We start from the raw sequence: 26,435 nt of genomic DNA on the forward strand, positions 1-26,435 counted from the left end.
GGAGATAAGTGAGCAAACACGGCTCTCCCTGCCGTACACAGGTGGGGGAGCCTGTGGTGAGTGGCACTGGGGCTGTGCCCACATGGAACCTGCCATGGAGCAGGAGTGTCCCAGGGCTGAGCAGGATCTGGGCTCTGCCAGCCTCACGTGGGGGCCACGCGCCAGCCAGGTGATGTCTGGGTCACAGTGTGGCTGCTCTGCACCTTTGTTCCTCCCCAAGGGGACAGGCATTGGGATCTGCCCAGGCTTTCAGCCACCTTTGTGCTGGTGGTGGGTGGAAGGCAGCTGTCAGACCCTCGAGGTCCTCCCAGGATTCCATTTCAGGGGTGCTGACAGCCACCTCCACAGGCTGGAATGTGCAGCAGTCTGTTTGTCACTGCTGGCCTCCTCTGGGTTGTCCTGCCAAGGCCGTGCTGACCCTTTGCCAATTCCCCCCTCCCTGTGCTGCCCCCCCCCCTCCGTCCCCCTCAGCCCAGCCCTGCTGGGGGGCTGGTGACACTGCTGTGCCCTGTCCTCCTGCCTGGCTGTGCAACCATCCCCATGTCCTGGCTTTGCTCTTCTCCCCCAGAAACACCCTGTGGGCCCCTCCCCAGGGCTGTGGCTGTGGGAGACAGGGTGCCAAGCCCCCCACCCCCTTCTGCTTCCTCCTGCCCAGAAGCTGGGGGTGGGCTGTGAGCAGGCAGCAAGCACTGCTGTGCCCACACAGCCCCACAGAGAACCCCTGTCCTTGTGTCCGGGAGGGCAGAGCTTGGGGCTGTGAGCTTTACAGGGCACTGATGCCACTCAGCATCAGCGCTGCCGTGGGCTGCTCTGGCAAGGTGCTGAGGCACAGGGAGGAGCAGGGCACCCCAAAACAGGTCAGGTCAGCAGGCCGAAGCAGGTGGGTTCCCCCAGCCCTGGTGGCACCAAGGAATATTTATTTATACCAAGTGGAGCAGCTCCATCAGGAGAAGTGCCAGTTCAGCCTGGCTGGGGCATTTTTGGCTCCATGGAACCTGTGGGGAGGGGGAGCTCAGACACCCAGGGGGCCTTGTCACCATGTGGGAGCCTCGTGCCCCTGCCCTACATTGCGTGGGGGTGTTGGGGTGAACCAGGCCAGAGCTGCCCCCACGGGACACCCCCAGCACTCCCGTGCTCCCTGAGCCAGCTGCTGGCACCTCTGGGTGCTGAAAGCTGAAGGGCACCTCCATCCCCCCGAGGAGGGGGTCCCTGGGGGCTGTGGTGTGGGGATGGACCCTGTGGGCCATCTGGAGCCTGGCTGCAGTGTCCACTCCCAGAGCTGGGTTATATTTAGCCACCTGAGATAATGGTGAGCAGGACAGGGGCTGACAAAGCTGAGCCAGGGCTGATGCAGGCTCCTGGTGCAGGCACAGCTTCCAGCACAGCCCCCAAACCCACCCAGCCTTCCCAGCTGCAGCCCCGTCCCCTCTCCCCAGCCCATGACACCCCATTGCACCACCCCAAATGCCTCATCGCATCCCCCAGCTGGCACCTGCTGGCACCAGGTGAGGTGGTGTCCCCAGAACAGTGACTTGGCTGTCCCCATCCTTGCACAGACCTGCCCATTCCCTCCTGCAGCCTGGCGTGTCCCACCTGAGTCCTGCTCTGCCTGGAGGTATCCCCATCCCAATTGCACCCCAGCAGCAGCACCTTCCCTTCTTCTCTCAGCCCCCCACTCTGGTGACATGTCCCCACCCCGTGTCCCTTGGGAGTGAGACCAGAGGGCCAGCAGCCACAGGGCCAGCACGGGGAGGGGACACGGAGCTGGGCAGTGAGCAGGAGTCGTGCCTGCAGCCAGCCCTGTCTTGGACTTGACCCCAAGAAAGCTCCCGAGCCCAGCAGTCCCTCCCCAGCCGCGGGGCCAGCCCTGCCCGGGGGACCTGTCACAGTCACCTCCCATCACGCTGGCACTTGGAAAGGAGCTTCCACTCGGCTGAAACGGCCTTTGGGGGGTGTGACCGCCCTGGGCTGCGTGTCCCCAAGGAGGGCACAGCCCTGGTGCTGCAGACAGGAGGTGATCTCCCCACGGCCCAGCACAGCCTCGTTTGCATCCCTGGGGAGCTGTCCTGCTGTGCCACCTCTGGGGCAGGGTGGGGGTGGTGGGGCCACCAGCTGGGGACGGCCGGGCACTGCCCAGCGCTGCCACCGCCCTGCAGCAGCAGAGCAGCCCCAGCCCCAGCCCGAGAGGCCGGGCTGCAGGAGCTGCTTTTCACAGAACCACAGAACGCACTGGGTTGGAAAGAACCCATCAGGATCACCCAGCCCAACTCCTGGCCATGCACAGACACCCCAGCGATCCCACCCTGGGCCTGAGAGCGCTGTCCAAATGCTTCTTAACTCTGGGGAGAATGACTGGCGAACACCACACCCCAAACCCATGCTGAAGGCTGAGCCCAAACCAGCCTGAACCTGGCACTTCCCACCTAAAATGAGGGCATTTGGGAAAAGGATCATCCCCAGGAGCATTTTAACTCCCCATGGTCCCTCTCCTATCATGAGCCAAACTGGACACTGGGAGAGCCCAGAGCTTCATCCCAGCCTGGGACAGATGTTGCAACAATGAGGAGATTTTAGAACCAGCTTGCCTGGGAACATCTGGGAGCATCTCTGCTCTCATGTGACCAAACCTTCTGTAGCAATGTCCTGGCCATGCTTAAGCAGTTTGTAGGACTTGGAGATCTTTAAAAACTTAGCATGGAGGCACAAAGCTCAGAATGGCCATGGGAGCATTTCAGGCGAAGTGAAAGATTTTTAATTCACCTGCATCTGTGACACAAGGGCTGGCACCACCCCATGTGCCTGTCCTCTGCAGCAAACCTGGCCCCTCTTCCAGAAAGTGCTTATTCGAGGTTAATAGGGCAGGAGAAATGGGTTCTCGCCCAGTACTTGCTCCTGAAAGGCCCTATTTCTTCCTTAATTGCAACTCAAAATCAAATTAGCAGTTTTAAATTTACTCTGTGCCCAAGAGGTGCCACGAGGGTAGGGGAGAACATGTTGTACCCTTTGTCCTTATGCAATAAAAAGGGTAAATTCCTACTGAGGGCAAAATTGCTGCCGCCTCTGCTCTGGCTGGCCTGCAGCTTTGGTGTCTTTGGGGACAGAGATGCTCAACCTGGATTTAATATGAGCTTTTGGGGTGTTGGAGTCCTTTTGCCTGGATTTGGCATGAGCCTTTGGGCTGATGGAGATGCACATCCTGGATCTGGGGCTGCCCCAACTCCCCCAAGCAGCCGCATGGTTTGGCTTAGTGAGGGGCTGCTGTGGCCACCAGGAGACCCCCACACTGTGCCAAGGCTGCACAAAAGGATGGAGGAGTGTGGGTGCAGGGTGGGGAGGTTTGTAAGGACAGGGAGACAGGACACAGCTGCAGCATCCTGGGGATGAGTGTGGCACTGGCTGTGCTGTTGGTGCTGTAATTCAGCAGCCATGGACTGGGAGCTGGTTCTGTTCTCCAGGCACAGAAACCCCTCTGGGATGGGAACCAGCACACCAGGAAAAACGGTCTGCAGCCACGCTTGCACCCTCCTGGGTGTGCTGCTGCTTTGGAAGCAGATGCTCCACCTTGGCCCAGAGCCGAGGGCAGAGACAGTTACTGTTCCTAGAGGAGGGAAATCTGGGGGCTGGCACTGGCAATGGGCACAACACCAGCCAGTGTGTACCGCTTGCCCTGGGGAGCTGCCTTGTCCTGGGATCATCATCCCACTTCTTCTGCTGCAGATTCCTGGCTCTCCCAGCCGTGGTGCTCCCATCCCAATGGCCCCAGGGTCCATTGGGGCAGGCAGTGGGTGCCATGGGCTGGTGATGCCAGGTGTGTGCCAGCCCCAGGGCAGCTCCTGCATGCTGTGGGAATGGTGCAGAGAGGGGCCATGGGTGCAGCTGCCTCACCAGAGCAGGGCAAGGGGAGCCCAGCACTGCCCATGTCCCTCCCCAGCAGGTGCCACCAAATGGCACATCCTCCCCCCAGTATCCCACGTCACCTGGGGAGAGAGGGGACATCCAGCGGTGTTTGAGGGCTCTTGCTGTGGCTGGGGACCCCTTGCCAAGCTGGGCAGGGTCCCCCAAGGTGCCCAGCCACGTGCAGAGGCTGGGCAGGGAGGGGACACAACTCCATCAGAGCTGAAAGCCAGGTTGGAGGAGGAGGTGCCAGCCCAGGGGAAAGCTGTAACCCGGGTATGGCCCCCCAGCCTGCCCCGCAGATGGAGCAGGGCCAGGACACAGCCCGGTGTGCCACCCCACTCCTGCCCGCAGTGACACGGCCCCGGACTCCAGCTCAGCCTTCGTTCCAATATAATCTTTATTGGGGAGACTGATGGGGTCAGAACAAGGCCGGGTATAAAACATGACCATGGTCACAACCAGCAGCGGGAGGCATTGGCAGAGCAACACAGACACGGAACCGGCGCCGTTCCGCACCGGAGCGAGAACGGTCCTGGGGCTGCGCCCGCTCCCTCGGGACAGGCCAGGGCAGCGACTGGCCCCTCTCCCTGCATGGGTGCTGGGCTTTGGCCCGTGCCAGGGGCTGCTGTTTCCTCCAGGATGTACGTTCTGGGACCGCTCAGGCTCACCCAGCACCGTGGGACTGGGCAGCTTGTGCCCCTGGTGCCCTGGCCATGCTGGGTTGTGGTGCTCAGCCCCATGGGAGCACACAAAATTATGGCTTTTTCTTTATTTTGTTTTTGTTTTTTTGCTTTTTTTGGCAGCAAATTTACCCCTCCAGGTGCTCTGGAGAAAGCAAGACTGTGCACAGGGGGCTGCTGCCCTGCCAGCCCCTCCACACAGGAGTCAGAGCAGAGGTGCTGCTCTGGGGAAGGGACTGTGGGCAGGAGCTAGACCTCAGTCCCCCTACCCAGTCAAATCTCCTTGCTGGAGTCAGCAATTTGGGGTACTGGACCCCGTGCCACTCTCCTGAGCCATCCCATGGGGCATCAGTGTGGGTCCCGGGCGGAGGGGCAGAGAATGGGCACAGCTCAATGCCTTTGTGAACATGTAGTGGCCTGGGATGGGGTGGCCGGGGATGGATGGGGAAAAACAAGAATCCTCCAAAACGAGGACAAAGTGGAGCTTTCCTCAAGGGCCTGCGGAGGACATGGGCCGCATGTCTGCTGGCATCCGAGGGGCCGGCGTGGCAGCTTGGTGTGGCTACTGAGACTCGGGCGCATGGCGGCGTGGCCACTGAGATGAAAGCTTTGGCAAATAACTTACAGAGAGGGGGTGGAGGGGGCAGGTGGGGACCTGTCCTCGCTTCCTGTGCTGGGAGGGTGGCCCGGTGTGGCACCATGCATCTCCAGGGCTCCTTGTGCTGCTGCTGCCGGCCGTGGGGCGGTGGGGACGGCGTCGCTCTGGCCAGAACCCAGCGTCCGCTCTCGGGAGAGCCGGGGGGAGAGGAGGGAGAGGCGCCCGGGAAGGAGCACGGTGAGATGCTCGAGGCACCACAGGAGTGCCCGCCGCAGGACCAGGGGAGCCGCAGACCCTGGATGCGCTGGTAGATGTGCTCCCCGTGCCAGCGTCCCTCTCCCCGGGCACCGCCGGTGAGGAGGGGGCTGCTGCCGGGCCCCAGCCCCCCCCGTGCCCCCCGCGAGTGCCGTCAAGGATCCCAGTCCCACATCCTTGGCCGTGGTGGGTATCGGAGCATTCCCGGCGGTGCCCCCGGCGGGGAGCGGGCAGGGGGCTCGGGGGCCGCGCTGTCCCGCCCGCCGTGCCCCGCTGCGGAGCGCGGGCGGGACCGCGCGGGGCTCACATGATGGTGCAGGAGGACAGCGGGTTCCGGATGTGGCAGGTGCAGGCGGCCCCGCAGTACTGGCGGAAGGTCTGGTAGCAGCTGCGGTCGGTGTCGCTGCTCCACTGCACGGGGTTGGCGGCCAGGGCCTCGGCCGGCAGTCTGTTCAGGATACTGGTGTTGACGGCCAGCGCCGCCAGCCCGTAGTCGGTGAAGAGGACGGTCTCCCGTTTGCAGGTGGGGCAGGAGATGAACTTGTACTTGGGGCAGGACTCGTAGAGGATCTGCAGGCACTCCTCGCACACCGAGTGCAGGCAGGAGAGGATGCGGGGCCGCTTGTTGGTGAAGTTGTACATGTGGCCGCAGGTGGGGCACTCCAGGGGCTCGCAGGGCGTCGAGGGGTGCAGCACGTACTGGTTGACGATCACCTCGTCCGACGGCGGCTGCCGGTGGTAGCAGACCTCCGAGCTGCCCTTGCGCTGGCCCTGGAAGCCGCGCTCGCGCCGCGGCAGCGGGGGAGTCCGGGGCAGCGGCAGCGGCCCGGGGGTGCCATCCAAGGCGGGGATGTCCCCGCACGCCTGGTTGACGATGATCTCGGACTCGGAGGGCCACGCGCGCTTGGCCACGAGCGGCGGCTCGCGGCGCGGGGCGGGCGCGTAGCGCGGCTGCGACGCCTGCAGCTCCGAGAACTTCTCCGGGTGGATGATTTTCATCGCCTCCATTTTAATGATGACCTGTTGCCCTTTCAGACACGACATGAGTATCGTTTTCACATTACTGTCCACTGCTCTGGGGTCTCCGAGGGACGCCTGCATGAGGCTAAAACATGCTGGCAGCCCGCTGAGCTTTCAATCTCGCTCTGGCCGCGGAGCAGGAGCACAGGGAGCAGCAGCTGGTGCGGGAGAGCATCCTGGGGAGACGGGCCAGCGCCAGAGGACCCCGCGCCCCTCTTCTGCAGCCAGCCCCGAGAGTGGCAGGCGCGAGGCTGGGGCAGGCAGGGGAAGGCAGGGCTCACAGTGGCATCCTGCCTACTTCGAGATGCTCTTGGGCGGGTGATCAAAGCGCCGGCTCCCCGCAGCCTCGCCGGGATGTTAACGTGACATTGGCAGTCGCTCAGCAGCCCTGCTCTTCTCCTTCGCTGCCACTTCCCACAGCGGATCAGCTGCAGCCGGGAATAGCAATTTGGGGATGGTGGCACCGGGCACTGCCCAGGGCAGGTGAGTCCAGGGAGGATCTTGCAGAACTGGAGGCAGCTCTCACTTCGCCCCAGGCCGGCCTCTGTTCCTGTTTACATGCAGTGGGATCCTCGTGGCGCTGAAGAATGTGTTTGCAAATTCCTTTGCTCTGACTTCCCGGCTCTCCCACTTGCAGTCACCGGCAGCTCCCACAGGGCAGGGGCTCAGAGTACATCCCGTGCCAGAGGGCAGCTCACCTTGGCTGCGGCCAGGACAGCACACACCTTGTCCCCTCGGTCCCTGGTCCCCCTGTTCCCAGCTCAGCTTCGTGCTTTCTGGAAATGAAAAGTGAGAGTGGGTTGGATCCAAGGCTCTTCATGGATCTGGCGGCTGCCAGCGCTCCCTCGGGATGCGTGCCCGCCTGCATCCCGGTAATTTAGCAATCGTGCCCTGCGGGTCCTGTCCATCCGCCCGTGCTTGGGCTGCGGAAGTGGGAGCAGGCAGGTATTTCCCCCAAGGCATCCCCTCGGCAGCCCCGAGCCCGGGGTCCCGGGACCCCCTTCAGCCTGAGGGTGGGAGGGCAGGTCCCCCAGAGCCCCGCTGGGCTGCAGGGCCCCTCCCGAAGGGGCTCCTCCACCGACCTGCCTCTGCTCAGGGTTTTCTCTCACGTTTAGCCCCTCCTCTGCTCAGTGGATCTATTTTTACCTCCATCGCTTGCTCCTGATCTGTCCCTGCTATTATCCCTCCCTCCAGCTTCCTCTCCCCCCCTTCCCAGCTCCCTGCCCTTGTCCCGGGGCTGATGGAGAGGACAGGCCACCTTTGCGGGCAGGAGATGGGGGGCAGGCAGCCAGCCCGAGGCCATTTTCTCCCTCAGCAGCCCCTGCGCCAGCCCGGCTCTCCTCCGAGAAGGGCGAAGGCGCTCTCCTCCATCACGCTGCAAATCCTGTTAGAGGGATGCCTGCTCCGGCCGGGCGCTGCCATGCCTGGCGGAGGGGGCCCGAGGGGGCCATCTGGTTGCAGCAGCAGCAGCTTTGGGGACGAAGCGAGGCCCCGGGGTCCAGCCCCGGGTGCCTGAGGGCCGGGAGGCTGGGCTGGATCTCTGCCCAGCCCCAGCAGGGATGTCCTGGGGGCCATGCCCTGGTAGCACTGGGGTCCCGCGAGCATCCTGCCCTGCAGAGGGAGGCCTCGCCCCTTTCATTCCCCCTCACGGGCCCACATCCTGCACCCCACATCCTGCACCCCGCGTCCCACAAGCAGCATACATCCCCCCCCTCCCGCAGGCAGCAGCAGCCCCGGGGGCTCTGCCTGCAGCTCTCACACGGACACTCACCCGCAGCGCCCACCAGCACCGTGATTCGGGTGGTCAGCAGTGCCACGCACTGTCACCGCGTTCCCACGCTCGTTCTGTCACACCCCTTCACGCACAGCCCTGGCGCAGCACCCCGCACCCCCACCGCCCCTGGGGCGACACAGCCCCCCGCCATCCCCGTCACTCCGGGGGTGACACAGCCCCCGCCGTACCCCGCATTGCCATCACTCCGGGGGTGACACAGCCCTCCCCGCCCCAACCTCCCACCGCAGTCCCCAGCCCCACACGTCCCTGCCCCACGCTCGCAGCCCCGCGGAGCACACGCCTGTGCACACACACACACACACGCACACACACACACACGCACACACACACGCACACGCACACGCACACACACACACGCACACGCACACGCACACACACACACACACACGCACACACACGCACACACACACACACACACGCACACACACACACGCACACGCACACACGCACACACACACACACACACGCACACACACACACACACATACACGCACACACACGCACACACACATACACGCACACACACGCACACACACACACACACGCACACACACACACACACACACACACGCGCGCGCGCGCGCACACACACACACACACGCACACACACAAACACACACACACACACACACACGTGCGCTCCCGCACGCCCGCGGGGTGACTCCCCCGCCCCTGCCGCCGTTACCTGCGCTGGCCCCGGGCAGGGGTCCCGGTGCAGCCCCCGCTCCGTGCCCGGCGCGGCTCCGCAGGCCCGAGCGGCGGAGGTTATCTGAAAGGCAGAGAGGGATGCGGCGCTGCCCCGGCCAGGCGCGGCTCCCCGGGGATGCTGGCGGCTCCGAGGCGCGGCTCCACGGGGATGGTCCTGGCCGGCCGCCCCCGGCCCCGCCGCCTGCTCCGGCCGCGGCCGCGGCGGCGCGGGGAGGGCACCGGGCACGGGGGCCGGGGCTGGCGGCGCCGAGCTGCTCCGGATGCTCGGCGGGGACCGGCGGCCGGGGGAGCCGGCAGGTACGGCCGCTGCCGCTCCGGGGGGCTCCTCCGTGCCCTCCCCCGGCTCCCCCCGCCGTCCCCGGCCGCGGACCCCGGCTCGGCGCGGGGCTGATGCAACACCCTCGGCCGGCGGCGCAGGCTGCGGGGGGCTGATGCCAGGCCCCCCTGTGCCCCTCGGCAGGTGCAGACAGCGGCGGGCAGCAGCGGGCAGGCAGCGGCGGCTCCGTGCCCGCCGTTCCCGGGGCCCGGCGGCGCGGGCGCTGCTGCGCGCTCCCGCCGCCGCCCGCAGTGCCGCCGCAGTGGTGCAGCCGCCTCACATTTCTCTCGCTCAGCAGCGCCGGGGCCCGCCGGCCGCAGCGCCTGACGCCCAGCACACCCCCTCCCCGCCCCGCACCCCCCTCCCCGCACGCCCCCTCCCCGCCCCGCACCCCTTCATCCGCCCTGCACGGCCCCCTCCCCGCACATCCCTCCTCGCCCCCCGTCTCACACACCCCGCTTCCCCACCCCACAGCCCCTCTTGCCCCGCACCCCCTGTCCCGGCAGCCGCTGCCGAGCCCTCCCGGGCCCCGCTCCTGCTCCCGCCGCCGGCCGGGCCCCCGCGCTCGTTCCGAGGGGCCGCGGTGACTCAGCATCCAGCGCCGTGCGAGCGGCTCCGCCGCGGCCGTGCCGCTCCGGGGCCGCGGCTGTGGGGCAGCATCGGTGAGCGGGGCCCTCTCTGCAGCCCCTGCTGCTCCCGGGGCTGAGAAGAGGTCGCACAGCCAGGAATTCCCCCACCACTGCTTTTTCCCACTGCCAAATCAGCCGTGCACCCCACACTGTCCCCTGGGATCCATGACCAGCGGCTGTCGGGGGAGCAGAGGGGGTCCCCTGACAGCTCCCCAGTCCCTGCTGAGCTCCTGGGCACAGGGGCTCGTTGGTCCCTGGGACACGGTGGGCTCAGCGTGGTGGGTGGGGGTCTCAGTAATGCTGACAGGTCCCTGCAGAGTGCTGGGGAGCATTGCTCATGGCCGTGGGCTTGCTGGTGTGGCCCCCATAGTGGCACAGGCAGACAGGACCCCACAGGCTGGGGACACCCCACAAGGTGCCCTGAGCAGGTGACTCTGGTCCGTGCTTCCTGGCTCCTGCAGATGTGAGAGGCATGGATGTCCCCTGGCAGATGTTAGAGGCCAGGCTGCCTTCTCCCCCTGCTGTGGTTGCCTCCAGAATGGGGACCCCACAGGCAAATGGCCAAAATGAGCCGGCAGCCCCACACAGAGCCCTCCAGCTCCCAGGAGCAGTGACCCAGGCACGTGCACACTCCAACCCAAACCCACTCCCCCCCTCCACCCAGCCCTGGCTGGAGCAGGATGCTGCTGGGGGCTCACCAGGCTCCTTTGGGTGCTGCTGGGGTTCTCCTGCTCATGTCACCCCTTGCTGTTTTTTAGTTTTTTATATTCCCCCAGGACTGTGCCTGGGCTTTTATGCCCTCCCTGAGTATTACCCTGCCCAGCCCTGCTTGCTGACCCCCAGCCCTGCTGCAGCACAGATCCAGCCCCTGTAACAAGGGGTCTGCGTGGTCCTGCAGCCGTCGTGTCCCCAGACCCACACTGTCCTCACACCATGGCTGTCCCCTGGCCCTGCCATCAGTGGGGTGGACACAGCAGCTGGAGGTTACATACTTCACAGCTCTGCCAGGCCTTATGCAGCCCACAGATGATCTTCTCACCCACACTTCATGCAATGATGCTAAAAATCTCACCCAGATGCCCCTCCTCCTGACCTGGAAGAGATGACCAACATCACCCAGGCAGAAGGATTCCCCAAGGTGCCCCAAGGGCTCAGCTGAGCTCCATTCCCAGGCCAGACTGACCCTAGAGTCAGGTTCTCCCTGAGGACCTTGCAGCACCACCTCCACTGGAATCCATGCTCCCTTCTTGACAATGGCTGAGTTTTTAATCTTGGAGTTTCTCTCACCAGATAAGGGATTTTTGAATGCCTCTAGCACCTCTGAGTGCCTTTCTTTGATCTGCTCACCTGCCAAAATCAGTGTGAGGCTGCTGCTGCCTGGCACACCGCTACGCAGGAATTCCCTCAATCTTCCCCATCTTCCCAGTGTGCTCCTGCCTTCCCTGCTAACGTGCCTGGGTGCAGACAGCAAGAGCTGAGATCTTACGCTTGAGCTCACTGAGCAGAGGAAATTGCAGGAAGTGAGCGAGCACGAGCTATTTTCTGTTATTAATTCATATGGCATCCCCGTGCTGACCCAGCTACATGGTGTGCTATTATGCTGCTATTCCATGAGTTAAGCAACAGCTCTATTTAAAAATAATCATAAATTACATTGGGCATCTTTTCTGCTGAATAAGAGTGTGTTTGTGCCAAGGTGCTGGGATCTTCCTGTTGCCCCAATGGCTCTGCCTCTGCTTCACATGCTTACTGCAGAGCTTTCCCTTTCCTCTGCTGAGCTGGTCCATCAAGATCTCTGCTCTCTACCCAGACTGAAAAAATCTCATCCTTTAAAACCCCAACCTTCCATCTCTGGGCCTGTGTGGCTCAGACTTGAGCAATGACCCCTCCAAACCTCAGCCCTATGGACACTCTGCCTTTGGGTCTTGTCACTTACTCCTGGTTTAACACCTAACTTTGGCATATAAACATACATGTTGTGTTATCTTTTATAAAAACCTATTGCATTGGGTGTTACCATAAATGTACATGGTACATAATACACAACGTGGATATCCTCAGAATGCCTTCTGACCTCTGCTGATGGGATGTGGGTGCTCTCCTGGGTTTTACAAGCAGCACTGATATATTTTACCATTTCCAGAGCTCTTGTCAGCAGGCCAAGCACAGCTCTGGGCTCAGAAGTTGCTCCTCAGCTCAGTTGTACCTGCTGTCCTTGTGTCCAGCTCTCCTTCAACAGACATGCAGGAGCAACTTTGCCAGTGGATTCCCTTCATTTGTCCCACATGAACAAGGTTTTGCGGTTTGTAATCAGGAGGTTATTCTAATTCAGCTGGTGCTGGCCTTGTGTGAAAGCACAGCTTCTTTCTGCAAAACTCATTCCTGTCCAGTGTCTTGACTGGATCAGTTTGAAACCTTTGCTCTTGTGGATGTGTTGGGAGCTGGAACACTGCTGGCCGGCCTTTGCTGAGATGAACAGTGAAGCCAGAAGATAATTTGGCCCTGAATTTCTTCCTCACCATCAGCCATTACCTGCTCAGGCATCTAGCTGTTTGCTCGGGATTTTATTGCCCTTCTGGATTTCTAGCACCTCTGGGAAGGGCCTGTTCTGAGAGGACAGCCTTGCTCTCGCTTGGTGCCAGCCTTGCGCTGTGATGGCACCTGAGGCTTTTCTTTCCACCCCACGTGGGTGAGCTGACAGCTCCCTGTGTGCCAGACCTTCCTGTCCCACACCCCGGCCTCCATCCATGCTGTCCATATTCCTGGTGTCACCTTAGGCCACCTTTCTTTGCTGCTCTCATCACCAAGTTTGCTTGTCCGGGTCCTGCACAGATCCACGGCCCTTCCCAAAATCCCGTCTGTTTCTCACACTGATCTTGTTTTGCTCTGGTGAATCACTCATCACACAGATAATTCACCCACAAAACCATGAGCTCACCCCCAGCTTTGCAGAGAGCAGCTTTCTGTGCAGGTCTGTGCGGGACAGCACCGGCGCCAGGGCCTGCCAGGGAGGGAGGGAGGGAGGGATGTGGTACCCACAGCCGTGTTTTCATCCTCTGGGACCCATCCCCTTGGGACTGCCTCTGCCTCCTGGCATAGAGCACCAGGAGAAGGGCCCCCCAGTCAGCACCACCCCAGGCTGAGACCCTCCAGGCTTGTCTGGGGTGGCCACAACAGCCCAGCACAGACCCCAACAGAAGGGGAAAGCAGGGCAGCTCTCATTGGCCACAGTGCTCCACCAAAACCACCGGAGGAGCTGTCTGTGCAGCTTGCCTAGGCAGAGCAAACACCATTTTGAAGGAGAGATGCTACTGAAATATCTGCCAAGAAAGCAGCAGTCTCTTGTTGCCAGCTGGTAGCTGAAGGATGCCCCAGCTGCTGCAGAGCTGCTCTGTGGCTGCTGTTTAAAGCAGAGTGTGGGTTGGTTGCTGGTGGTCAGGACCTGACCACTGATGCTGTTGCATCAACACTAATGCCATGGTGGGGGCCTTCATGGGCTGGCTTCTAGGCTTGCAGCTGTCTACAGAGACCCCACCACGAGAGAAGTGACACTCAGAAGATCTCCAAAGTGTCTGAAGCTGCACACAAACCTTGAGGTGCACACATGGTGCTCCGATCAGCCTGAAGGTTACAGATCTTCCTAAAGATTCCGAGGGGTTTAATCATTATTTTTTTTTATTAGTGATTAATACTGTGCTCACTTCTATGAACCCTGGGTGTGAAGAGAGGCCCCACCTTGCTGGAGCTGCAGGAGGTGCACTGGGCAGGAGGGAGCAGTAGGAGGAGTGGGGATGCACAAGGGCTGGGGGGAGGTCAGGGGGCCAGGGCCAGAGGAACCACATCCTCTCTCCTCAGATGTGGTGACCTTCATTCCCCTCCCCATCACCTCTTTGCCTGCAGACCTGGGGTTGCTCAGCTGCCAGAAAAGAACACTCATGGAAAACACACTTATCTCCTGAGAGGAGGGAGAGAAGATGGGGATCTGTAGCCACAAGCGAGGATATGGGAAATTCCAGATGTATTTCCCTACAGCTACACAGGGAAAATCTTTTTCTCTTTGAGGGTCAAACAGTAGATCAGGGCACAGAGAGGGAGTGGGATGTCCTTCAAAGCTGCCCTGCATGAGGTCCAGAGTGACAAACTGGCCACACTCTGAGCCACAGGCCCTGTGGGGCAAGTGGGGCCCCTGGTCCCATCAGAGCCCCCTTTTTCATCTGAAGCTGCAACTTCCCCAGCCCAGGTAGGCACAGTCCCACGGACTCCCCAGAGAGGCTCAGGTCTGGTTGGTGACCCCACAGCAGCACAGCTATGTCAAAAACTCCTTCCCAGTGCCACTGGGAAATGAGGAGGGGAGGAGGTCTGCAGCTCCCCAGGGACTGCTGGCCCAGGCAGGGACGACCACAAAGACCTAGAGCTGCATTTCAGGGGTGAGAGGGTGCAAGGAAGACCCACTTCCTTTAGAAAACACCTTGTGTCCAAGGAAAACAGGACAGGGCTGGCCAGAAATAGAAATGGCAGCTCTGCAGAAGCCTTCCCCTCGCCCGTGCAGCCCAGCTGATGCCGGGCTTAACAGAGCCCGAGGGATTCGGGGCTCAGAAGAAACCAGAGCAGGTGCCAGAGCTGGGACCCAGGCACTGTGCCTCCCTCACGGGCTGGGCGGGTGCAGGCTGCTGGGGCTGCACCCTGTGATTTTGGTGACATTCAGCGTTTGCTGCTCTGGCTGCCAGGAGAGCCCGGCACTCACACCATGCTGCTCACCTGGGTGCCACGGCCAGGCACAAACCGGGTCAGGGAAGGGGAGCAGCTGCCTGTGCCCTCGGGGTGCCCGGTGGGACAGGAGTCCTGGCCTGGAGTCCTGCTCCTCCTTCCTGGGCGCTGCCTCACCGGGCACACAGCCCCGAGCAGCAGCCCAGACCGAGGCAGCGTTTGTTTTTGCAGTATAATTTCAGCTTTTGCAGGAAAACTTCCCTGAGGGCAGTAGATGGGACCCAGGGAGCCCTGCGTGGCTCCAGGCTGCTGCCCCCCTTTCCCTGGACACAGCCCTGCGCCCCAGGCTGTGGCTGTGCTCAAAGGAGGTGGGATCCTGCTATCCCAGTGTGACTGTCCTGGGGTTCCCAACAGGACCTGGGGGCACAGTGCACTCTATCTCTGCTCTCAGCAGCTGGCAGCACCCCTGGCTCTCCTGCTGCTCCTTCTGCTCACTCGGGCAACCCAAGCTCTTGTGTGGAGCATCACGGCTGCATTTCTGGGTCAGCTGGGTGAATCTGAGCGTTGAGCTGAGGGTTTTGTTTTCCCTGCATGCCTGTAACCCTCCTGGGGGTTGTGTGGGTGCACAGCTGGGAGCTGGCCCTGGGCACGGCTCCTGCTCTGGCAGAGGCTGCGGGGCCCTGGGGGCTGCCTGAGCAGGAGCTGCTGCTGCTCTCGGAGCCAAGGCTGGGGCTGAGCGTGTGGTGGAGCTGCAGCAGGGGGAAGGGGGGGCTGGGGGTGGGAGGTTGGAAGGGGGAGTGGGTCACCATCCTGCTTGAGCTGGTGAACTTCCCAGTGCTGCTGTGGGTGGGAGCTGGGAGCGTGGGCCTCTGGCAGGGGCTGCATCCCACGGGGCAGGCATGGGGGGCTGCACCAGCTCTTGGGGCTGACAGCATCATCTGGCCTTGAGGTTTCATCACCCTGACTTCTCCAGTCCTCCAAGAGCCAGGGCCAGTGTGTCTGCTGCCAGGGTGCTGGGATGCTGCTGGGGACCTCGAGGCCTGTCTTTCCCCCCTGCTCCCTCCAGAGAGGACTCCTTGCCCGGTGCCTTGGCTGCAGAGAGACCTTTGGGAACAAGGGGGTTGCAGCAGCCTGGTGCTCCTGTGCAGGCCGTGGGGAGGCAAGTGCAGCACTGTAGCCAGGGTGACATGGGGAGGTGAGGCCATTCCATGTAACAGAAACCAGGGCTCCACCTGGGGAGGGGAACCCAGCACGTCCAGACTGCTGCAGGAGCTGTTGGGTGCCACTGGGACTCTGCTGTGTCCCAGAACAGGACAGAGGTAACCAGAGACCCGGACCACCACGAGCCATGTCCCTGTCTGCTGGTGGCATGTGCGTGTTTGGGGGGAAAGGGAAGCTCTGCAGGGCACAGAACACAGCTCGGTGTGCTCAGTTTAGAGCACCGGTGCTCTCCAGGCACTCTGGAGCCATCGTGGTCCCACGGATGGGGAAGAAGGGGCAATTTTGACTGCAAGCTCAGGGGTTCTGCTTTAAGGTGCAGCCTCAAGGCTGAGGGCTGTCCCCCAGCAAGGCACACGGGATTTCTGGGAGGCCCCCCTGCCCAGGATCACCAGCCCTGGCTCCTGCAGGACCCCGATCTGCACACAGGCTTTGGGGCGGGCAGGGCTGCGGAGGAGGCTCTGCAGCAGGGGCTGCCTGCCCGGCGGCCGCCTGCGTGCCAGCACGGAGCTGCCAGCCTGCGCCAGCCCGGCGCTCGCATCCCTCCCTCGGCAGACGCAAATGGGAGCAGACAGCCCGGCTCGAGCGGCAAAGATCAAACCCCGGGAGCCCGGGGCTGCTGTCAGCGCGGGCAGGGCGCTCGGAGCCGCGCCGGGAGCGGCCCCGTGCTGGCCCTGCCTGGCGCTGCCCCTGCCAGGGTGCTGTGTCCCCGCATGGCTGCGGCACGGGGGTGCTGCCAGGGGGCTGCCCACGCTGCTGTGACCACCGCAGGGGCCGGTGGCCACGGGCAGAGGATCCGGGGCTTTGCCTGCCCTGGGTTCCCAGTGTGGGAGATGCAGGAGGCACTGGCAGCACGCAGGAATAACTGGTCCTGCTCCTCTCGCTGGGCTCTGCCGGCAGGGATGCTCCTGTCCCAGCACCTCCCCAGGGACTGCACTCCGACTTCTCCGTGGGCTCAGGGGCAGAGGAGAAGGTGGCCCCGGAGCACGGCACTGCCGGAAACTGCTGTGGAAAGGCCCCTCCGCTGCCTCGGCCTTCATCAGCGGCTGGAAACCTCAGCCTGTCCCGCCCGGCCCCGGCCCGGCTGCGCTGGGCTGTGGGAGCACGAGCATGGATGGTGTGACGATGGATGGTGCCGTCGGGTGGCTCGAGGCTGCAGGGAAGCGTCTGGCTGCACCCCCCGGGCCATGCGGAGGAGAAGAGGTGAATGCCAGCGGCACCCCGGGAGCTGCAGGTCCGGCACAGCTTCCTCACCCTCCTCAACCGCCAGAAAGGATTGAAGAGAGCCCTGGGATTCCACAGGGACCGCGACCACCTGGATTTTGCCCAGCCCGCCTATTTCCCAGCCAGGAAGGTGGCAGCCATGGCCCCGGTGCCCCCATCCCGCTGGCCCCGGGCCGGCCCCTTCCCGACACAGCGGAGCAGGAGGGATGAGGGTCCGAGGTGCAGCTGGGGAGCAGGGAGAGGGCACAGCTAATTGGGATAATTGCTAAAACAGGCGAGGAGCGAGCGGGGAGGGAGGCGCTGAACAAGGAGCCGTTGTGCACAGGCGGCCCAGGCACGCGGCCCCGGCTCCAGCCGAACAAACGGGGCCTGTTTGGAGCGAGGGAGGACAAGCAGGCGGCAGGACAGAAACCAGACCTCCGCTGGGAGAGAGCCGGAGCCAAGGGCTTAGCTGGGAGCTGGGTGCTGCGCAGGGTCTGCCGGCTCCCCGTGCGGAGAGCAGCCCCAGATCCACGGCCGAGTTCCACCGGGGCAGAGTGGTGCCATCCCTAATCCATCCCGGGGCAGGATGGTGCCATCCCTAATCCATCCCGGGGAAGGATGGTGCCATCCCTAATCCATCCCGGGGCAGGATGGTGCCATCCCTAATCCATCCCGGGGAAGGATGGTGCCATCCCTAATCCATCCCGGGGAAGGATGGTGCCATCCCTAATCCATCCCGAAGCAGGATGGTGCCATCCCTAATCCATCCCGGGGCAGGGCCCGAAGGAGATGACGGCAAAGTGCTGGGAATGCTCCAGGCCAGGAGATGAGTGACAGCCCTTCTGCCACAGCCATCCCCAGGACTGGAAACTTCCAATCAAGGAAATATAGCAGGAAACCAGCCCTTGTCCTAAAACAACCACCGGCAGGTGCAGGCACTGCACAGGGCCGTGGCACAGAGGAAGCTGCGGCATCGCCCACGTGGCTGCTCAGGGTGGGAGCAGCAGCTGCCCCCGCCTCGGCTGCTCCCTCCGCAGGAAGGAGAAGTGACATTTGAGCACGAAGAAACGTGGCTGTGCATGTGAGCTGCCCAGCCCTGCGTCCCAGCTGGGGCTCTTGCAGCCCCTTTTCCCCTCGGAGGACACGCCAGGCTGTCTGCTGCTGCCTGGTTCTGCACAGGGAGCTGCAGGGTCTGCCCATGGGCACAGATCCCCACAGCATCCACCTGTCACGGGGCTGGGCTGAGCTTGGCAATGGGCGAATCGCCTTGTGGGAAGGCACAAGGCCACCCAGCTGCCCCTGTCCCCGTGGAACATTGTGGGGCAGAATCATGAGCACCAAGGGGAACACCCCTGTGCTGGCCAAAGGCTCTGCCTGAGCAGGGGTTTTGTTTATGGGAGGGATGGAGGAGAGGAGGAGATTTTGGCACTGCCAACAGAAGTGCCCAGATCCGTTCTGCCTCCTGCTTCCTTGCACATTCTGCAGCAGCTCCGTGCAGGGGCAGCCCCTGGCTCCTGGTCCGAATCCTGTTGGGAGCAGCCCACCCTCAGCCCCAAGGCTCCCGGCAGCTGGGAGGAGACGGAAAGGACTTGCTCCAGGCCAGGAAATCCTTGCTTTCTCCTCCAGCCGGGCCGCAGTGGGCAGCCACAATGCTCGCTTCCCCCCGCCGCTGCCAAGCCCCGGCGTGACCCGGGGCCGGCCGGGCCGGGAGCCGCAGGGGAGAGGGACGGAGGGGGCTGCGGGAGGGCGATAAGGAAACCGGCTCCCCTCTGGTTCCTGCAGCCCGGGGACGGGCCGGCAGCGGGCCAGGCACCACTCCTGTGATGCTGGTGCGGCCATGCCAGCCGGGACACCGGGTTATGTGTCCATCTCGTCATCCCTGAGGAACGCGGCATCCCCCTGCCAAGGGGAGAGCCTGGCACTGAGCTGGAGAGGCTTTGGGCTCTGCAGCAGTCCCGCACAGGGGTCGGACAGCAGCACGGGCTCCGAACAGCCCCGGCTCACCGCGGGTGTGCTTCTGCAGCGTCCCTGTCCCCGCGGGCACCGGCCGGGACGGTGCCCCAGCTGTGCATCCGTGTCGCCAGCCGTGAGCCTGCAGGGTGGCTGGGATGTCACACCGGGAGAGCGCATGGCGAGCAGGATGGCGCTGGCAGGGGACGCCTGGGCTCTGCGGAGCTGTCAGCCCGCTCGGGGCCGGGCTGTGCTGCCGGGGAGCAGCAGCAGCCTCGGGAGAGCCCCTGCTGCCGAGCAGCCTGTGCTGCCCCTCGGCACAGAGCTGGCTGCCCGGAGAGCAGGGCCCGGCCTGCTGCAGGGGCTGCCGGGGCTGGACAGCCCTCTGCGCACACAGGTGCTGACCCGAGGCACGGACACATCCCGGCTCCCACCAAGCAGCTTTAGCAGGTGGCTTCCAGGCTCCATTTGGGCTTTAGAAGCTGCTGCCATCCTTTCGGACACATGGCTTCCCCTGAGAGGGAGCCAGGAGCTGTGGGAGCTCCTTGCATGCCCCGGGCAGATGTGGACAGCAACAGGCAGGGTCTTTGCACGTGGGGTGCTGAGCACAGCCTGGGGACACAGGCTGGCTTTTGTGCTGGAGTTCTCCATCCCGGGGTGTTAGTGAGAGGCTGTGCTGCTCAAGGGCACAGAGCACCAAATCCTGCAGCTTCCATGAGCTCCCAAGCCCCATGTCCCTGGCAGCTTTACCCCTGGGTCCTGCTCTGTGCCCCTCAGACCTGCACCAGTGGGATCCCCTGCACGGCACCCTCCCTCATACCCACAGCCCCCCCTCTGTGGGTGACACTGCTCTGTGGGTTCCCCTTTGGGATGCTCACCCCACGGGTGCCTCCCACTCCCTGTGATCTCTCCTTCCGTACCCCTGGGCCTCACTCTGATTTTAATGAGGAGGCAGTTGAGAATTAAGGTCAAAGCCTTGAAGAAGACCTCACACGGCTGCGTTCCACGGTGGGAGACCTGCGATATCCCGGAGGAAATCATCCCCCATGTGTTTCACACAGCCTGAATTTGGGGGTTGCCCTCCCATCTCTGCACTGGCCCAGCCCCTCCCCATGTCCTTTCTTCACACCGACCACCCGCGGGCTCTCCTGAGCTTCAGCGAAGCCTTCAGCCCCCAAGGTTTGGTGAGCGGCCACATCTGCCCTGGGGCTCGCCGAGTTCTCCCCTCCGCGGGTGGCAAAACCTTCTCTCTAGGAAGCGTGTCCCTTCACGATCCGCCGGCAGTGACGGGCTGCACAGAGCATCACCACCCTCCTGTGCCTGCGCCAGGCACTGCACCGCCCGGCAGCCCCAGCGAGCTGCTTTCAAACCCATCCGATCGGGAGTTCTGTATTCTGGTGCCTGCGAGAGCCCCGCGAGGAGCTGGAGCTGGGGGCTGGGATGCCACACAAATACCCGTCCCCTGCAAAAAGAGGCCCAGGAACAGGACGTGCCTGTGGCTTTCTGATTGGTTTGTTTGTTTGGATGGTTTGTTACAAAATAAATGTGCCTTTTGCTGTGTGTGTGCTGTGTGCAGAGAGCTAAGGCATCCCAGGGGATCCCTGCAGTTACTGGAATCCTGCAAAAACTCCCAACAGCTCGTGCTGGGTCACACAGGTCAGGGGCTCTGGGTGCCCTGCCGTGGAGCCCATGCAGTGGGATTGAGAATTCCTGAGCCAGCACTTTCCTCCTGGCTCATGTGCCAGGCCTGGGGATGCTCCTGCCCCTGCAGCCCCTGCTGGGAGCCCAGCCCCCTCCACGGGGCTCCCTCCTCTTTTTCAGGCTCCCAGCAAGCTCACGAGCCAGCACCACGGTTGGCTTTTTCCCTCTCTCTCCTGCTTTTCCCAGGTTCCTCCTCAAAGCATTCCTCTGGAAGTAGTGTGGCATCTCTGAGAACCTCTCTCTCCATCACCCCCAGAACAGGACATCTCCAGGGTGGGCACTGAGCTTTTGGTTGGTTTTTTTTCTGTTTATTTCTTTTCCCCCTGCAAACAATTGCAGGAAATTAGGCTGGTTTTAAGCCGCAGAGAGCCTCACATTAGTTCAACTCTTCCATTTACTCAAGGAGGGCGCAGCTCTGCTGCACCTGCCAGCTCCCAGCTTGGGGAATCCCACATGGGACAACTCCAAACCAGCAGCTTGAGCTTTGACGCAGCAACTTTTCCACCCGAGGATCCTCCATCATCTATAAATCCTCCAAGTATCAACACATGATTTCCGGATGTGGCCCTTGGAGCTCCATTTGGAGAATTTCTTGGCAAGAAATGAGACGTTTGAACTCCCGGCTCCAGATTAGGTGCTGCTGCTCCTGGCTAGTGAGACCTCTCCTCATCTGGGGCTGCCACAGGTCTGCCATGCGGGGGCTGAGGGTATCCAGGAGACCTGCGAGATCGGAGCTGCCACGGCTGGGTGCCGAGAGAGCCGAGGGACAGCCGAGGGAGCCGAGGGACAGCCGAGAGAGCCGAGGGACAGCCGAGAGAGCCGAGGGACAGCCGAGAGAGCCGAGGGACAGCCGAGAGAGCCGAGGGACAGCCGAGAGAGCCGAGGGACAGCCGAGGGAGCCGAGGGACAGCCCGGGCACGGCGGCACCTCCGATCGCGGCTGACCCTGCTCCGAGCGCCGGCCCGGTCTGCGGCCCCGGGGGCAGCGCTGGGATGTCCCCACCCGAGGTTCTGTGAGGTGACGCTCCTGTGGCAGCCCTTGGGAGAGGGAAGGTCAGGACAGGGGGCTGCAGGCTCTCAGGGTCCCCAGAGCCGGGCTGTGCCTGACGTGCATCCTCGCAGCTCCCTGCAAGCAGAGCTGCTCAGGAACAGGGCTGGGCATGGAAATCTGGGGCTAAAAGACAAACCCAGCCGGTCCTGGGGCTCTGCGAGGAGGGGGAAAGTGCTGCTGGAGAGAGCCACAGCGACATCCCCTGCGCAGGCAGGGAGGGACAGGCCAGGCGCGGCCGGGCGGGGCTGGGTTACCGCGGGACACCCGGGGCACGATGCCTTTTTCCACTCCTGCTTAGTCAGACTGATGAGTTTTTCTGTGGGGAAACAGCTCAAGAGGGGAAAACCCGGCAGCAGCGAGGCCCGGTGAAGGGACAGGGGCTGCTGGTGGCTCTCCTCCAGGTGACCCTGAGGTGGCAAGAAAGCCCTGAGGGGTCTGTGCAGGAGTTCTGCGGCTTCAAACCCGAGAGCTGTGTGCTGATTTGTCACAACACAGAGAGTGCTCTGCTGCACCCCTCTCGCAGTCCTTGGAGGGGAAACTGAGGCACAGCAGTGCATGAGGCCACTCTCTCGATGCTAGAACTGCTCAGAGGAGGGTCAGCTTCTCCCCCCAAAAATCCCAGGCCTCCATCTTCCTTTTCCTCCACCACCTGGAAGGCTGCTGAGTCTCCTTGCAGGGAAACCCCACTCTGGGGGCTGCCAGCGGGCTCAGGGCCAGAGGGATCAGCCCCAAGGGAGGGCAGGGAGCTGGGGACAGCAGCAGGTGCTGGCAGCTTCATGCCAGGGGCAGTGCTGCCAGGGGCAGGCAGGCTCCCATCGCCCTCTGAGCTCTCCTGCTTGTTCCATGGGTGCCAAGGGGCTGGCTTGGGCAGCCCTGCTCCTTAGGACAGGGAGAAATATTTTCTGTTGTTAGAAGGATGGCCAGAAGGAAGTGGCTTTTCCCTTTGCAAAGTGTGTGGGAAATGTAATTCACTCCCAGCAGGGTTCAGCTGCAATTTGAGGTGTTTGTCCCCGGCCTGTCCAGGAGGATGCTGTGCCATCATCCCTGAGGCTCAGGGGAGGGGCAGGTTCTGCACAGAACTGCTTGTGGGAAGGTGTTGAGGCTCTGCACAAGCCACCGTGGGGGCCTTGGGGATGGGAACTGTGATGGGGACATCACAGCAGAGTCACACAGCGGGGATGTGGACGGGGCAGGGTGGAGGGTGCTGAATGTTTGCATCTTTTCTACTGCATCACTTCTGGTGCCAGGGAGTGGCACAGGTGCCAGCACCCCCCTCCTTGCCCTGGCACAGCCACGTCCTCCTTCCATCCAGCCTCGTGGTGTCACTATCCAGCAGTGCCCTGGAAACCCCCAAACCCACCCTGGAAAAGGTCCTGTTGGGGGGCACAGGGCCACACCTCAGCCAGGCTGTGCTGCAGGGGTGAGCCCTGCAGAGCCCTGGCACTGGGGTCTCAGGGCTGGACAGGGCGGACAGAGCCTGGCAGGGGCTGTGGGACCCTGGGCTGCAGGGCCCTGGGTGCCCATGGGGGCAGGCAGAGCCTGGCAGGGGGGTGCAGAGCTGGTGTGCCCTGCCCGGTGCTCAGGACATGTGCAGGGCGCTTGTGCCCTCTGCCCAGTGCCAGGTGCTCGGGGTTTGCTGGTGCCCACAGACCTGTGGAGTGCAGTGCCCCCCTCCCAGTTGCTGCCTGCTGCCCAGAACCAGTGTGGTGCCAGTGCTGGTGCCAGTGTCCAGAGCTCAGTGCCCGGTGCATGGCACACAGTGCCTGCTCTGGTGCCTGTGGATGGCACTGGTGGCTGTACTGGTGTCAGTGCCAGTTCCTGGTGGTGGTGACAGTGCATAGTGGCACTGCCTGCTGTGTGGTGCTGGTGCCAGTGCCCATGCTGGTGCTGGTACCCACTCCTGGTGCCCAGTTCCTGGTGCTGGTTTGGTGCCTCGGTGCTGATGGCCTTGCCTGGTGCCCAATGCCCCTGTCCAGTGCCAAGTGTCCCTGTCCAGTTGTGGTCCCAGTGGCCCCTGAGCAGTGTCCATGTCCACTGCCAAGCCCCCAGTTCCAGTGCCCATTGTGCAGTGCCCAGTTCCTCGCTGGGCTGGGGGGTTGGTGCTGGGGCTGGGCAGTGGGCGGGTGCTGGCTCTGGGGCGTTCCTGCCCCGCTGTCCCGGGGCCGGTCCGTCTGTCTGTCTGTGGGGCCGGTCCGTCTGTCTGTCGGTGGCTCGGGGCGGCGCCGCTCGGGGCGGTCCGTGCAGGAGGAAGCGCGGCCGGGGCAGAGCGGCCCCGCGGCGGCCGGAGCCGCGCTCGGTGAGTGCCGGGGGATCGCTGCCCCACCGCGCCCGTGCCCTGCCCGCTCCCCCCTGCGCCCGTGCCCCTGCCTGCCCTCCCTCTTCCTCTGCGCCCCCCGCCCCGATTCGCCATCTCCCGCCGCCTGTCCCGTCCCCAATCCCTGTCCCCACTGCCTTTGTCCTGTCCCATCTTCCCTCTGCCTTTCCACTTCCTCCCGCTCCTGTCCCCACTTCTTTCCCTCCTGCTCTGTGTCCCCCTAGAGATCCCCACCCCACTGCCCCACCTGCACTCTTTGCCCCACTCAGCATCCCCTGCTGCCCCCCCGTGCCCCGCTCACCCTCCTGCTCCCCTCCTGGCTCTGGTGGGTCCGTGTGTCCCTTGTGGGGGTCCCTTGGGGCTGGCAGGGAGTGGGGAGCCCAGCTCTGCAGCCAGCACCCAGACCAGTGGGGTCAGCCGGGGGTGCCCCGCTGCTGCGAGAGCACCCCCGGCAGCCGGGGTGACGGGGGCTCTGTCCCGCAGGGGTGGGCAGTGCCAGGCAGGCCTCGTGTCTGACAAGGGGCAGGGAGATGGATCGGGGAGTCACCGTGGAGAACCCCTACGCCAGCGTCAACATCCCGCGGGAGCAGTTCCAGCAGAGCTTCATCACTCGCTACCTGAGAGACGAGCCCACCATCATCGCCAACCCCGCGGCCGTGCCCTCCTACGGCACCGAGGGGCACACAGAGCTTGCCAACGGCTGGAACAGCCCCACCATCTCCACAGACAAGTCCTGGTCCCGTCCCTACAACCCCTACGCCAGCCTGAGGGTGCCCAATGGGGACTCATCTGCCTCCTTCTACACTGTGACCCTGGACAAGCCACCCAAGGGCCAGGAGCAGGGGGCTGGCAGGAGATGTGGCTGCTGCAGGTGGTGCTCCTGCTGCCCCAAGTGCTGCTGTGTCATCTCCTAAGGGCTCTCCCTGCACACACGGGACGTGTGACCATGGGATGGGGCCAGGTGACCCCACAGGGACATGGCTGCTGGCCTGGGCACCCCTGGCAGAGCTGGCACTGGCAGGACTGACATTGCTTTTTACCTGTGAACTCTGCAGCCAGATGTGCTGATGTTGGGCTCAGGAGCCCTGAGGACAATGTGTGCCAGGACAGGGGCCACCAAGAAGTGACATCACTGGAGATGGGGCAGCACTGAGCCTGGGATCCTGCACAGAGCCCCTGCCAGTGCCCCTGTGCTGGGAACCTCCACCCTGGGAAGGGCTGGGCAGTGCCCACCTGCTCATGGCTGGCTTTGGATGCTGCAGCCCTGTGTGCATGGAAGAGGAGGACATCATCGTCACTGTCTTGGAGCAGGGGGGAGGAGCCAGGGACAAGCCTCCAGCTGGCACAGGGACCCACCTGCCCAGAAGTGAGTCCTCCCCCCTCCCACAGCATCACAGGGATGCTGTTGGCCCCTGCATCATTCTCCATCTGGACGCTGACCCTCCTCACGCATGGGGCAGAGTGATGGAAACAGGAAAGTCAGACAGCCAAAGCATGGCAGAGCGCTGGGCCAGGCTCCAGGGCAGCACCTGATGGCACAGCATGGATGTGGGCATTAACATCCCAGTGCCAGGAAACTCCCAGCCCCGTTCTCTTCCTCCTGCCAGCCTTGTGGGGTGCTGGGCACAACCTCTTGTGCCATCTGCATCCCAGAGACAGGTCCAGCACAGAGGGCTGGCCCAGCTCCAGCAGTGGGGCAGCACTTGGGCGCCTTGCTGGGGATGCAGAGACCCAGCATTGGCCTTTTGCAGCTCCCCGGGCTTGGAGGAAGGTGGGAGGAGCCGCCTGGCTCTTCCCGGTGTGCTGGGGCTCCTCCAGGCTGGGCTTTTGGCTGGGGCTGCTGCCATCGGCTGGAACAAGCCCGCTGTTGTGCTGATGTCCCGCCGTGGTGCTGACGTGCCTCCCCGGTGCTGGCAGCCCTCCCTGTGCTGGTGTCCCAGGACAGCTGCTCTGCTCCCTGGCTGCTGCAGGACTGCCTGCTCTGCAGGACCGGGGCTTCAGAGGAGCGCCTGTGTTTGCAGATGACTTCAGGGTGCTGCAAATAAAATTACAGCCCTCTCCTGCCCTGCCGAGGTGTGCCTCTTCCTTCCTCCCAGGCTTTTCTGGGATTCCCGTGTCCCTTCTTGCTTTCCCTGATGGGTGTGTAAGGGCAGTGCTAAAGCCTCCAAACCAGGCATAACTGTTGCCCTGCTGACTCGTGGCAGCAGCAGCTCATGCTGAGCTCTTTGGCTGCTGCCTGGTGCCCCACTGCCAGCTTGGGTCCAGCAGTGCCAGCCGGGGTCCAGCAGTGCCAGCCCGGGTCCAGCAGTGCCCAGGCGTTCCCAGCACAGGCTGCTCCTGCCTGTCTGGGACGCTGGCTGGTGCTCAGCCCAGCCCTGCCAAGCTGGATGA

At 63.2% G+C, this 26,435-nt stretch overlaps 2 protein-coding genes across 4 annotated transcripts; one reads left to right on the top strand and one right to left on the bottom strand.

Annotated features, from left to right (window-relative positions):
* Positions 1 to 4,276: 4,276 nt before the first annotated feature.
* Positions 4,277 to 9,613, bottom strand: RNF208 (ring finger protein 208). 2 transcript variants are annotated; one of them, XM_064393531.1, is made up of 2 exons: positions 8,931 to 9,613; positions 4,277 to 7,226 (listed from the first exon to the last, which is right to left on the bottom strand). In XM_064393531.1, exon 2 carries the CDS (start codon positions 6,529 to 6,531, stop codon positions 5,734 to 5,736), a length of 798 nt encoding a protein of 265 aa, XP_064249601.1. In that variant the 5' UTR covers positions 6,532 to 7,226; positions 8,931 to 9,613; the 3' UTR covers positions 4,277 to 5,733. The 2 variants fall into 2 exon arrangements, with proteins under 2 accessions (XP_064249601.1, XP_064249602.1); XM_064393532.1 differs by lacking the exon at positions 8,931 to 9,613 and adding an exon at positions 8,222 to 8,352.
* Positions 9,614 to 21,535: 11,922 nt separating this feature from the next.
* Positions 21,536 to 26,108, top strand: CYSRT1 (cysteine rich tail 1). 2 transcript variants are annotated; one of them, XM_064393737.1, is made up of 2 exons: positions 21,536 to 24,026; positions 24,528 to 26,108. In XM_064393737.1, the coding sequence occupies exons 1-2, from the start codon at positions 23,480 to 23,482 to the stop codon at positions 24,956 to 24,958; spliced, it is 978 nt and encodes a 325-aa protein (XP_064249807.1). In that variant the 5' UTR covers positions 21,536 to 23,479; the 3' UTR covers positions 24,959 to 26,108. The 2 variants fall into 2 exon arrangements, with proteins under 2 accessions (XP_064249807.1, XP_064249808.1); XM_064393738.1 differs by having other exon boundaries at positions 21,536 to 21,687.
* The last annotated feature ends 327 nt before the right edge of the window (positions 26,109 to 26,435 follow it).

Source organism: Passer domesticus, chromosome 18 (genome assembly GCF_036417665.1).
Source record: "Passer domesticus isolate bPasDom1 chromosome 18, bPasDom1.hap1, whole genome shotgun sequence".
Classification (NCBI taxonomy): domain Eukaryota; kingdom Metazoa; phylum Chordata; class Aves; order Passeriformes; family Passeridae; genus Passer; species Passer domesticus.

What these genes read in the sequence shown, in the direction of transcription:
- RNF208 (XM_064393531.1), bottom strand. Translation starts at nt 6,531, where the DNA reads ATGCAGGCGTCCCTCGGAGACCCCAGAGCAGTGGACAGTAATGTGAAA.
- CYSRT1 (XM_064393737.1), top strand. Translation starts at nt 23,480, where the DNA reads ATGGCACACAGTGCCTGCTCTGGTGCCTGTGGATGGCACTGGTGGCTG. An exon ending in GGCGGCCGGAGCCGCGCTCG is followed by an intron (nt 24,027 to 24,527) that starts GTGAGTGCCGGG and finishes TCTGTCCCGCAG; the next exon opens with GGGTGGGCAGTGCCAGGCAG.